General features: G+C 41.9%; 1 protein-coding gene across 3 annotated transcripts in view; it reads right to left on the bottom strand.

Moving 5' to 3' along the window:
* The window catches only part of AFF2 (AF4/FMR2 family member 2), a 518465-nt gene that overhangs the window by 44709 nt on the left and 460666 nt on the right, over nt 1-13090 (bottom strand). For all 3 annotated transcript variants that reach the window (XM_003271824.3, XM_003271823.3, XM_012498708.2), the window contains 4 exons: nt 9367-9526; nt 6490-7500; nt 4644-4765; nt 170-392 (listed from right to left, as the gene is read on the bottom strand). In XM_003271824.3, coding sequence (XP_003271872.1) covers nt 170-392; nt 4644-4765; nt 6490-7500; nt 9367-9526 — 1516 coding nt within the window. The remainder of the gene's footprint in view (nt 1-169; nt 393-4643; nt 4766-6489; nt 7501-9366; nt 9527-13090) is intronic.

The raw sequence follows: 13090 nt of genomic DNA, 5'->3' as shown, positions 1-13090 counted from the left end.
TACAAAGAGAAATAATGGAGAGTTTGTGTATTTGTATACACAGGCCTCTCATATTTCTTCTCTGCATCTTCCTCCCTTCCTCCTGCAACATCCCCAAATGATCAAGTTAGATGAGCTGCGTTAATTTGTTTCTACCTGACAATTATAATATTTCTTCCAAGATGCTTACATTTACCGATATCCCTTTGAAAGTAGCACAGAATTTGCCTTCAGTTCTCTTAGGTTTGGTAGATGTGACTTGTCCAGTCATGGCGATGTTTTTGTCTTGACCAAAGGGACCATTATTGCCACTGACATTTCTGCGGCGTGGAGGGTCCTCTGGCAGTGGGGAAAGTGGAGGAGGAAATAGTTTTTCTTCCTTTCTTCTATTTGCTCTCCTGGATGAATTATTTCTGTGGAAAACAAGAAGTGTAGGGTGTCACAAAGTCTTCTCTCTCTTTATTCCGATTTTCCCCATGATGCTAGTACTGTCAGCTGAAGTCATATTTTAACTGCTATCCATCTACCTATGGTGAAGAGCATATCTAAAAATGCCCATAGACATAGACATAGATATCTATATAAATATAGATATCTCTCTATATAAATATAGATATATGCATACATATGTATCCAAGAATAAACTCATGTCTTTGCAGCAGCACTCCATGACAAATGTAAATGCCTAATGGAGTGTGCTACAGTAGGATATTTTCAACTTTTCAAGATTACTGTTAATTAGATTTTTATGGAAAATACAATGAAGACTTTAATCCCATCATTTTTCAGGACGGTTCCTACTTATTTTGCCCTAGGACTTAACTTCACAATCATGCAATAAATGGCACAATAAAGAATCAGTGGAAGAATATTTTCTTAAGAAATATTATGCTTATGCATTACTTAGAAATAAATAATGCACTAAATAGTATTGCGACATACATTGCAAATTGTATATACAGAATGTTCTACTCCAACGCCAAGCATAATCAGCCTCTGACCTTAAATTGTTATATTGAAGTACTGATGTACTCCACTTTACAAAACTCCATTTAAAAATATTATTTTGTCATATTCACACTAGACATCTGCAATTTTAAAAGTACTCCCGTGCTTTCAAACTGATTTATCTGCCCATTAAATGGGCACCATCAAATAGTCTGAGACTTCAAATAAAACAGAACAACTGAAACCTTATGCTAGCTGCTTAACATGGTAATTGGGTCATGGATTTTCATTTTAGTTACTGTCTTAGACTAATCAATGAAGATTACTTGGATTTTAATCTTTTCTTAGACAACTAATATTGCACTGTGCAGCTATTTACTTTTCATGATTATTGACTACAATTTTCAATAGCAAATTAAGTCAACAAGAATTTATGTTTTCCTCTTGGTCAATTTCAGTCAGTGTCTAGAAATAAAGATTTACAATATCTCAAAGCAACAAATCAAAGATGAACAAGCATTCAAGTGGTCTGATTCCCTGAAACAGAAGTCAATGCAGACTCCTTGGCCCACTTCCACTGTGTTGCACAAAATTGCTAATTGTAATATGTGTCATCTTCTCCATCTTTTGTTGCATAAATGTGGCCCTATGTTAATGTTTGTTGTGTAGCGAAACTGAAGAAACGCAACTATTTCTATCATTACCTCAATTGATTAAAATTAATTAAAAATACTTTCCAATGGATTTTAAAAATTGCTTTGACATGTATAACCATTTTAAAACAGTAGTGATGCCCGATTAAAATGATGGTGAACATATGGATTAAGATTCTTGTCCATGAGGAAGCTCCACAAATAGCAGATCACATTAAGTGTAATAATTACAAAGGCACCAGGCCTTTGGGAATTTACGTGTGTGGATGTCAAGCATTGCTATGGCATCTACAGGAGGTGAATGGTGGTTTATTAGCTGTAAATACTCCCCCACTACTTGAGCTGCCTGAGGAGAAACTGGGGGCTGCAATGGAAAGAGCTGCTTCTGAGAGGCAGTTAATTTGCCATTGGCAACCACAGTCATGCAATGCCTGCCTGTCTGCCACTAAATCAACCAGCGGGGATTCAGTGCATTCTGTACAGTGAGCACCCGTGACCTGGCCCCCTTTACATCTGCCTGGTCATGATCTGGAACCATGGGGTCTTTAAGGACTTCCTTGGTGAAAGACACCTAGGGAGCATTTTCTAGAGGCCACTCAGTCATTGTTATGACTTACAACTACAAAAACAGCTTTTGTGTCTTTGGGTACCTCTTCCAGTACGCCAGAGTAGAACAGGAGACAAAAGAAGAGCATCACCACCTGCACTCAATTCCTCAGAGGGCCTGCTGAAGGTACCAGCTCTAAAGAAGAAGGGGAGGTCCAGGAGAGTCCTTCTGTTGAACTATGGGGAACTATAGCTGTCATAGTCTGGTGTGGAATCTTTGTTAGGTTTAGAATAGTCATTTAGAAAAGTGAATGTTGTCTCCCATTTTGTTTGAAAGGTTAATAAGGCACAAAGGTGCAAAGCTTGAGGAGAGGATTCCCAGGAGGAGACCCCTAAGAGGTCAGTCATTGCTTCATTCTTCCTCAACTCCAGAAAGTTTTCCAGAGAAAACTCATCTGTTTGATGGGCATAAGAAACTAATTGAGGCTCTTTCTGAATGATAAATGCTACAAGGGAAACACTGCTTTCCCACCTACTAAAAAAGCAGAGACATTATAAAGATAGTGGATTAAAGACACCATTTGGTGTAAGAAACATGGCTGTGCTGCAGCCGAGCAGGCATAGGGCAGCAGGCATAGGCTGAGGTAAACAGCCTAGATGACTCAGTGGATTGGGGCACAAGCGCACAGTCCCATGTCTTACATAATCATAGCCATGAAGATGTAACACAGAGAAGCTCACCACCTGGCTCTCAGCCACTATTGTTTGTGTAATGTAGAAATGTAACACTCATCGTGTGAAGGAGCTGCTAAATAAAGCTATGTCTCATTTACCTGCTGTCTTTTGAGTGTTCTTCAAGCTTCCCTGCTCCACATCCACACACTCCCCTCAGACCTCAGCTGGGGTTGGACCCCAACCCTGAGTGTGACATTTGGTAAGAACCAACTCAAATGACTAGACCTTTATGTAATACTTGGTCATCTCTCTTTTATAAGATGGGGAAGGCGACAGGCCACTGGGTCACCTAGAGAGTGTAGCAGTGGGGACTGAAGGTTGTGGCAAGGCTGGATGGCCCAAACTGGTCCAAGCCTGGACACTGAGGGAATAATGCCACCACAGCGATGCCATTTTAGTCCTTCCTCCTTGCAAACAACGGAGGAGGGCTCTGGAATGACCATGTCTGACCATCAGGGGAGCATGCCTCCTCACATGCCTGGTCTACCCTCAGGTGAAGGGGTCAGCTTGCTCCACTGGAAGGGTCTCTAGTTCTGAGAACTTCAAGTATGTATGTGAAGGGATGTTTCAGAGCAACGTTACATCAGAGAATACAGACGAACCTCACCAATAACTACTGATCCTCAGGGCGGGGGGCAGCCCAGGACCCAAATCTCCTTATTAGTTAAACCAGATCTAGTGGTAATTGATCTTTTCTTTCCTTTCATCTCAAAACAACAAAGATCCAGACAAATGTAAGCTGATAACTTATTTCCGACATCTTATCTGTAGCAGATTGATGCCATATCACTGATGTTAAACTGTAATCTGTGAAATCAATTGTTAGCTGCAGTTAGCCAGATTGCCTCTCTGCTCTGGGCTGCTAATAGGCTCCAAAACTGGCTTTGATGGAAGTAATCTCTAACATTGAATGAATTTATGGCAATAATTACTCAGACAGAATGGTTCAAGTAGCTGACATGATTGTTAGTTAAGTGATATTTATAAGACAGAAATAACTTGGTCACAATGCTTGGCAGAAACAGAAGGCAGGACTTCTCTGAAGAAGACTCAAGCTGTTTGAATGAGGAGGTGCCAGGACGCCTCCTGCCGGACTCTGGAACCTTCCACACAGAGAGAGAAGGAAGAACAGGTGCCAGCTCCTTGGAATGACATGTTTGGGGAGGCCAGAGAGATGAGCTGTCTGGGAGTGGCCCTCCTCCTGGGACAGTTCTGTGTCAGGAAAAGATGGCTTCTTTTTTTTTTTTTCATTCCCTTGGCTTCTGTGGAGTTCCGGACATAGCTACTGGTCCTCAAGATTCATATCAATGTTAAGTAATAACATCAAAGAGGAAGCAGCTGCCTCATTCTGTCAAGATCAAGGAGTTGCTTTTCCAGGGAAATTGAGTAATCACCATCAGAACTGAATGTTGGGTAGAAGCAGGTGATCTGGTTAAAGTGATAGGGGTTCTCTTGATGCTTCTTGTTAATTTATTTACTTCCTTTTACGCTTCACTGAGTGCTAAAAGTTCGTTTTGACTAATTTTAGTGATAAATCTGAATTAGAGTAAAGAAATGTTGCTAAAAGCTCATGAAGTCACCCCAATTCTGGCAGCCTATGTTGTACCCCTTATCACACCCTTGTTAGACCAGTGGCCAGGGACAGCTGTCAGGCCTTGACTGAGAGACTCCTGTTTTTTACCTTAAAGTCTGGGGCAAGATCCCCTAAACAGGTTCAATTAGGATTTCTCAGGAGTCTGAACAATCATACCAAGCCATCATACAGAGCCAGGGCAAACTCACTCTCTAGTGTTGGGAGGCTTGTGGGGTGGGGCTGGTGAGATGCAAGGGGGGAGCAAGCAGATAGTTGTGGCCTCCTCCAGGCGCTGCTTCTTCTCAGGGATCTTCTCTGCAACTTCTGTTGGCTTTAACAGGGAAAAAAATACACAGAGCTTGAAATGCATGGCACCATTCAGACAATCATATTTTATACACTAAAAATGAGCAAGATACATAGTTTGCTTTTATTTTAACTTCTAGATTAGGTAGGTGACTTAAATGTGCACCTTTGATCAGACAGAAAAGCAATCAACCTTGCCTAGCCTAGTCCTACAAAGAAGCTGGCATTTGAGAGAGTAGAACTGTGTAATCTGAACCTCTGTGTAAAGACTGGGTGGCATGGGAATCTCACGACAAAAGTAAAGAGAATCTATTAATACAATTTTTGGACACTTCTCCCATCAACAATGCCCCCACAAATGAGTAGTTTAGAAACTAACATTGTGACTTGAATGTGACATAAATCCTGTCCGAGCAGCATGGGGATCATGGCTGACATATAAAGGTTGCTTACACAATGAGCACCATGCAAGGAAATGAACCATGTTCAAAGCACACCTTTGGACTTTTGCATGTGCTGTTTTGAAGGTACACTGTCAGCTGTGGTTGTACTGTCGTCAGCACTAAAGGTGGAGAATCAATGGTAGGGCAAAGGCCTTTGACTTCTTGGTCCCTATTTTGGAATATAGGTTGAGCAGCTATTATCCAGAATAGTTGGGACCAGAAGTGTTTCAGACTTTGAATATTTTTGAATTTTGGAATATCTGCATTAAACTTACCAGTTGAGCATCTCAAATTCAAAAATCCAAAATCTGAAAATGCTCCAATGAACACTTATTTCTCCTTAGTGTCATGTCAGTGCTCAAAAAGTTTCAGATTTGGAGCATTTTGGATTTTGGATTTTTAGATTTGGGATGCTCAAACTGTACTCTCATTAGGTATGCAACTCAGAGAGAATATCCTCTGTTTTGGAACTTGTAAAATCAAGCTGAATGATGACTGCCATCATTTTTGCATCATCCTAGTCAGTAGGATGGCCTAGCCACAGTGGGGGCTGCGGCTCAATGAGGAATCTTAAGTCTTTCCTGGAAAGGGACAGAATAAATGAAGAAAGGACTGGGAACCTCCTCTCTAGCCACTGTGGCAGCCTTAGAAATAAGATTACCTGAATATCATCATGAGATAACGTCACTCTAAAAAAAACTACCCTGAGATGTGGAGATACGACAGAATGAGCGTACTGGATACCAAACCATTTCTCTAGACATAGTTCAGATGAAAAGGGCCACTCTGGATTTCACCTTATGAGTATACTTTATAGCCTTGGAATTCAGCTCTAACCTTCTGCAGGTAAGATTTTCCCAAATCAAGCCTACCACATAGATCAGTGATCCCAGCAGGCTGGGCAGAACATGTGGTTGGTAGGACCCAGGAGACTTAGAGTATAACTGGGCTGTGGAGATGCTAATGTTTGTCCAGAGAAATGAAAAAGCCCTAGAAGATGCATTCGGACATTGAGGGCACTTGTGTGCCTTGCCTAAGTAAGGAGACTTTCTTCATATTTTTATTTCCTACACAACATAAGCCCTCATATGCCATAATGGACACTCTTGCCACTGGCTACAGATCATTCCTAGTTTTTCCTCTCTGGTCATGTCAAATACTGCATTTCCCACAGAAAGCATCATCACCTTTACCAAAATCTGCAATGCACTGCCATTGGCTTCCTTGAAAATGAGGCTCAAGATCAAGTTAGACAACACACAAACACTGCTCACAAGCACGTGGCAGGCCACTTTGGACAGCTCACCTTGTGCTTACGCTTGCCCTTAGGGGCTGGTTTCTCCACAGCTGTGACAGTTGTCTGACGCTTAGGTTTTGTGGCAGTCTCCTTGTGGTCTGGCTTGGCAGGTGCTGCATGGAGTGAGTTGTGGCCAGGTACTCTAGAGAGTAAGTCAAGGTCAATCTTCACCCAGAGGTTTTTCAGGTTCTCATGATCTTGCAGAGGGGACAGCATTTCAGTTTGCATGACAGGAATGGGTGAAAATGTTGGCTCTTCATTACTGATGGATAAGTTGTTGTTGCTGCCACTGCTACTCATTAAGGTGCTGAGGGTCAGGCTGGCACCACAGATTTCCTTGGATTTGGCAGTATTACCTCCAGAAATAATGCATGGAGGCAGGACTTTGATTTGCAGGGTCTCTTCCTGATCTGTGTTGGAGTCAGATGTAGATGAATCTGTTTCAATGAATTCCCGAGACTTTGGCACAATCTTGCCAGGCCCTCTGTACTTCTTCTTCTCGGGAGCCAAGGGGATGTTAGGTCTTGGTTCTTTCCTAGGGGCTGGTTTGTGGGCAGTGGCTTTGTTGCGGCCTCTTGGTGGATCATGAAGCTCCACACTTTCTTTTTCTTTGGGAGTGCTGCTGGTAATATTTGGTTTGGGCCAGGTAAACTCGTCAATGCTTGTGTTCTTCTCAACTTTTTTGGGCTGTTTTTTCCCAATTGTCCTTTGGGACACTGTCTCACTAGTTGTTGACAACTTATGCTTCAAAGCCTTTGTTTCTGGAATTTTCTGAGTGGGCCGTGGACGGGCTTTCTCCCTAATGAGACTGAGGAGAGGCCTTTCTTTGGGTTCAGCTGGGACCTGACTGGCATTCGTCTTCGCTTTCATCTGGACTTCCATTGGTTGGATGATTGGAGGAGGCAGAGAAATAGTCTCCATGGGTGTTTCATTTTGGCCACAAATAAAAGACTTGTTCTGGGATGTCACTTTGTTAAGCCATTTATCCAGTTGCCACTTGTTGGTTGAGGGTGGCTCAGGCTGCAGATTGAGAAACAGCAGCAAGAACGATTTTTACACTTGGGAAGGATTCAAGAGAACCCTCAGTACAGAGACTACTACTAAAAGCTTTGGATGTCAAGTGACCGTTCACACATATACAAATACACACACTCATACACACACACCTGCACATACCCACTATCCATAATATTCAAATGACCTAAATAGCCAGATACAAACCAGCTGCAGTCTACTTATTTAAGCTCATTTCTACTTCTTCTCTGAAAATATTCTCTACTTTGGCCAGGAAGAAAAGAATTATTCACAGAGAGATGTTCCAGTGCGTTGGCAGGGATGCCCATGAGGAAAACCTGTTTCCAAAATCCTTTGTGGGAATCATCACTCAACCTCTCACCAGGAGGCAGAGGTAATAGTCTCTGATCCTGAAAGGAATGTAGGCGCACCTCAAGTATAATTCAAAAGGAAAGGCTTTCCAGCTGCCAGAGTGCCAGTGCCTTCTATATGATGCTGTCATTCCCTGCAAACAGATCAGGCCTTTTGTATTTTTACTGAAGGACAAAAAGATTTTACTTCCAAAAAATAGAAACCACTGAGCTTTCCTTGGTGTATGGGCAATAACCAATTTATAGGAACATGCATGCAGACATTAGCATCCACTAAACCATGGCAATGATGCATACTATTCGGGTCCTTGATTCCTAACTCTGAGTTCTGCCAGCTGAAAAAAGAGCCATCATTTTTATTAGAAGAGCTCTTCTTTTGAAAGCCATCAGCTGAGGCTTATGGTACCAGCCAATAGAGGGTGACAGAATTAAAAACACTTGAGTAGTTGTGACAGCAACCTGCACAAGACAATGGCAGGCAAAGGTTGAGGAAGTTGTATCAGCTGCCACTGTGGGCAGCGGAGCTCTCGGGTTGAGAACATCAGCTCTGGATACACGTGGACCGGGGTTTTCAGTCCTGGCTCTACTACTGTCTGTCTGTGAGGTCTTGGGAAAGCTCTTTTTAACCTCCTAGAACCTTATTCTCTCATTTGTAAAACAAAAATAATAATAAGTACTCTGTAAGGTTGTCATGAGGATGATATGAGAAAATGCAAGTCAAGAGCCCAGCACAGTGCCTGGCACATGCATGGTCCATGTTCAACAGGTATCTCTATTATTAATAGCAGTAATATTATTATTGTCTCCTAGTTTTCTTTCCTGATTATTGAAAAACAAGTGTATGAAGAGCCGGGGGTTGAGGGTGGAATTTACTTGCTGTACCAAATGCAGGCTCAGGGAAATTGAGCTGCTATCCTGGACTCACAGAGGATGTGAAGCAAATTCTTTTATTTCAGAATTATTATTTCAGTATTTCATGGAGCTGTGTTAAATGTTTTGGTGAATTATTATCAAACACACTTGAAGGATGCATATTAAAATAAAGAACATATAACATTTAAATAATCATTTTACCTTTAAGGCAAGCCATACTTCTTGGGTCTTACTTGCCAAGTGGCAATTCACACTTTAATCACGAGTATGGGTTAGTGTCCCCAAGGCCAGAATTGGATCTTGACTGGCTTCATTGGGTCTCTCAGAAGACAAGCTGCTAGTCTATTCATTACTATGCTAGTTTTACTATGCTAAGAGAAGCTAAGAGAGTCACACAGCAAATCAGTCACACAGCCAAAAATGTATGCATGTTAGGAGCATGTGAATATATGTTTTTTAAAAATGCTGTTAAATATCTGGATACTTCTCTGAAGTGGTTATTGTGCTAAATTAATTATTAATTATTGTGCTGAAACTGTGTGTGTGTGTGTGCGTGCGTGTGTGTGTGTTGAGGGTGCTGCCTCCGGGACAGGCAGATCATGGTTAGGGCCCTGGCACCTTCACTCACCTCTGGAGTTGCCACACGAGGTGCCTCATTAGATTCGCTGTCAGTGGTGCTACTTTCAGTGTCTGAATCTGACTCAGAGCTGCTCTCCGATTCGCTGGAGCTGCCAGAACCCCCGCTGGCTTGCACTGCAGGTGGGGGCTGGGGAGTGGCCAAGGGTGGGCTGAAAGAAAAACAACATAATTCATTGCCTCATTTACTCTCAAATAAGATGGAAAACAGCCCAGTTCAGCTGAAGGGTCTATGATCCGTGAAATGCAGGTAGAGTGGGGTTTACTGTTCCCATTTTACAGATAGGAAACGTGAGGCTTAGGAGGCCCAGTGACTGGCCCAAGTTGAAAGGTTTGAGGAGAACCAGGCCTATGTGTATGCAAGTTCCTTGGCTTTCCATCACACTGCCTTGTCTTCCAGAAAAGCCTTGCCACCCTCACTCAACATAAAAACCTTAAGCCAAGTTTGCAGGCCTTCTGGATGCAGATATAGATGTAGTGCCTTAGATGTTGAACTGTCCCTTTTTTTTTCAGTTAAGGTAGTTTTTCATTTTTTGTTGCCCCCTTGTTCAATACCCCACAAGTTCATCAAGGGGCTCTGATCTTAGCTAAACATATGGTATATGGTTCTATTACCAAGAAGCAGTGAGTTCAATTATCATTTTAATTAGAGGAAACTGAGGTAGAAAGGGGATGGAGCTGGTCTCTGCCTCGCAGCTAGTTGGAGAGCCAAGACTAGCACCTAGCACCCTGGCCCCCCAGCTCCTTCAAAGGGCACTAGCTGTGCTGAGCATATTCATTGCTGAGGGCCTGGCGCTCAGCCCCAAAGTGACTAGAGTTGGTCCTCAATTTCTGTCTGTTGGGTGCATGAATAAGGGAATGAGACAACACACTTCTAGGCCTCCTCCACCATACTTTTTATGACCTCTTTGTAACTCTTACAAGGAGTTATGATCATAAGAGAGCAACCAGCTGTAATGATTGATTTTAAATTTGTAAAGCTGACCAAGCAAAGCATTTGGAAAGTGACACCATTTGCTACTCTGCCTTTATTGATAATTAATACTCCTCCTTACCGATCGTTTGCTCTCTGTATCCTATAACAAGTCAGCCTCAGCTGCATCTTGGCACACTGGGGTATGCCATCACCTTTCTTTTTCTCATTGTCGCTTTGGACTGAATTTTGCTTTCTCTCAGAAATGGGTCTCTAAATTTGGGGGAAGGTTCTAATCTCCCTCTGTCTCTTCAGCCTAACCCCTCTTTGGAGATCAGTTTAGCTCATGGGGAGGGGAGTGCTCGGGGCCTGTTTGTCTGTTTGCCGTCTACTGGGCCTTCGCAGCCTCTTGCATGCAGCAGCAACTTGACTTGCTCTCTGCCTCACATTCCCCAAATCTGACACAGCAGCTCAGTCAAGAGAGCCCAGTATGGTCCTGGAGGTCACCTGGTCCTGTGGCCCCATGTTCAAATGTGAGAAAGAGGATCCTCAAGGATTCCCCAGCCCCCAACTCAAGGAGCACAGACCTTTATTCATTGCCTGAACCCAAACGAGTTCATGACCCCACCCCATGCCCTCACTAGAGCCTGTTCTCCAACATTACAACTCTCACTCGCTGAGCTGGAGCCATACTGAGCTGCTGCTTGGGAAGGAATAGGATCTCTTCAAAGCCAGCACGGGTTCCTCATCAGTCACTACTCAGTGCAGAGGGCCTTTCCACTTCCTGTGCCGTGTGTCCTTAAAGACTGGCCCTTTAATCTCCCAGGTAGACATTTTCTTTCACATAGTGAAAGCTCATTTTAAACTGCTATCTGCTAAGTAAATGCGAACTACAAGTACATTTCTCTGCCAAGTACATCAAGAGATTAGGGAAAGTACAAGAAATAAGGAGACTACTGTATCTCCTGGGAACTGTGTGTCTTCCTCCAGCAGTGGGGGGGAAAGGGAGGAGACCTATAACAGGGTTCTTATTTCCCTGCATTCCTCTGTAGATCTCTCTTTAGTGTCAGTAATGATACCCTATTTATGCAAAGTTCTCTTTAAATCTAATCAATTGTTTTTGTCTTTGGTTACTAAATAAAGATTGAGAGAACAGAAATCTAAGTGAGACTAATCCAGAGATTAGGCTAACTTGGCCTCAATTCCTCCCAAGTTTTAAATATAACACAGAGCATCTGCAACACTGAGAATACTGGGTGGTGGATTGAGGGATAAAATCTAATTTGTATCCACATTTATGATTCTCAAGAGAAAAGGCTGTTTCCTAGTGTCATTTCACATTTATGCACTCATTTCTTTTAAAACGAAGCTGGTCATCCTGCTATTACTAAGCTAAAATAGACTCTAGGTTGACTTTGGAATATTTCTGGATAGAGTTCCACTTACTAGATAATTTTGTAGCAACTTCTGTAAGAAACAAAAAATCCCTGGGATTACTCCCTCAAAACCAAATACATTAAGGTGATACACATGAAGCACGGATGATTTATTTACCAAAATCAACTTATTCCTTAGCTAAATCAAAGTTTCATGGATTTAGTAAAAAAAATTGGGGTGTGTGTGTGTGTGTGTGTGTGTATGTGTTTTGTATATATCTTTCCTATCTAAAGCCCTTCTGAGAACAGATGTATTCTGGTATTCAGATGTTTTTAATTTTAAAAAGTAATATGCTGAATATACCATATATAATATTCTCAGTGGGATCTGGATAAGCACCCCTTAATAAAACTTGTTGCTATTGTTGCAGTAACATTCACAGTAAGAGGAATACATAAATGTTTTAAATAAATATCTTTACAACAGTTTAGGTCAGGTTTTATCATCAAATGAGTTTGTCTCAAGGTTAGAAAAAATATTGGTTCTCAGAACTTTTTGAATTTCAGAATTGTAAGAAATTATGGATGTGAATAGAAATCATATATGAAAATGTGACAATACTTGTAAGTAGATATAAATAAAGACATGAAATTAAAACTGTTTTAAACATAAGGGCAACCTTGACTGAGACCCAATGAAATGAGACCTGAAATTATGTATCTTAAGAATTTTTATAGCTAAATCTGTTTCTGTGTTCTCAGGTGGGACTCCATGCACAGTCAATTTTGACAATGAACACATAGAGGAAATTAGTATAAGAAGAACAAGAAGTACATCAGCTTTTTCTACTTACACATACAGATATGGGGATAAGAAGGAGGGACTTTAATTCAGGGAGGACACCATGAGAACTCAGACTAGGGGTGAAGGACTTCAGTGTGTTAATGAAAAGGAATTGCTTTCTCTGGGAAGTTGCACAGGTGGAAATGGAGAGGCAGAGTTTGTGGAAGGGAATAATGGTTGCTTAAATGGAGGCAAAATTGCTCTCACCAGCACCTTTCCTGTGCCTCTACTCTCCATCTTCTGCTCATGGGCTTGCTGGAGACTGTAGATGCAGCCAGTCTGCTAAGGAATGTAAGCTTTACATCTGAGTCTGGGCCTCATTTCCTGTGGGCCTACCTTGCGCCCGGTTGGGACTGCTCCCAGGGACAAAACGTGAGTACAAAACTGAAACACTGTCTTTAAAAGCAGGACAAACATCAATATCTGAATAGTTGGTTTAAGGCCACATTCTTGTCTGGAATATACCATGGAACTTTCAAGTTGGCAAAGCATCATAATATGTCACTTTCAGTTCTTCACTGAAATCTGTTAGCTGTTCAGCTAGTTAAATTTCCACTTCTGCTACATTTATTTTCATACGTTA

Source organism: Nomascus leucogenys, chromosome X, assembly GCF_006542625.1.
Source record: "Nomascus leucogenys isolate Asia chromosome X, Asia_NLE_v1, whole genome shotgun sequence".
NCBI classification, from domain to species: Eukaryota; Metazoa; Chordata; class Mammalia; order Primates; family Hylobatidae; genus Nomascus; species Nomascus leucogenys.
Note: the sequence above shows the minus strand (reverse complement) of the source record. Positions and strands in the feature narration are given on the sequence as shown.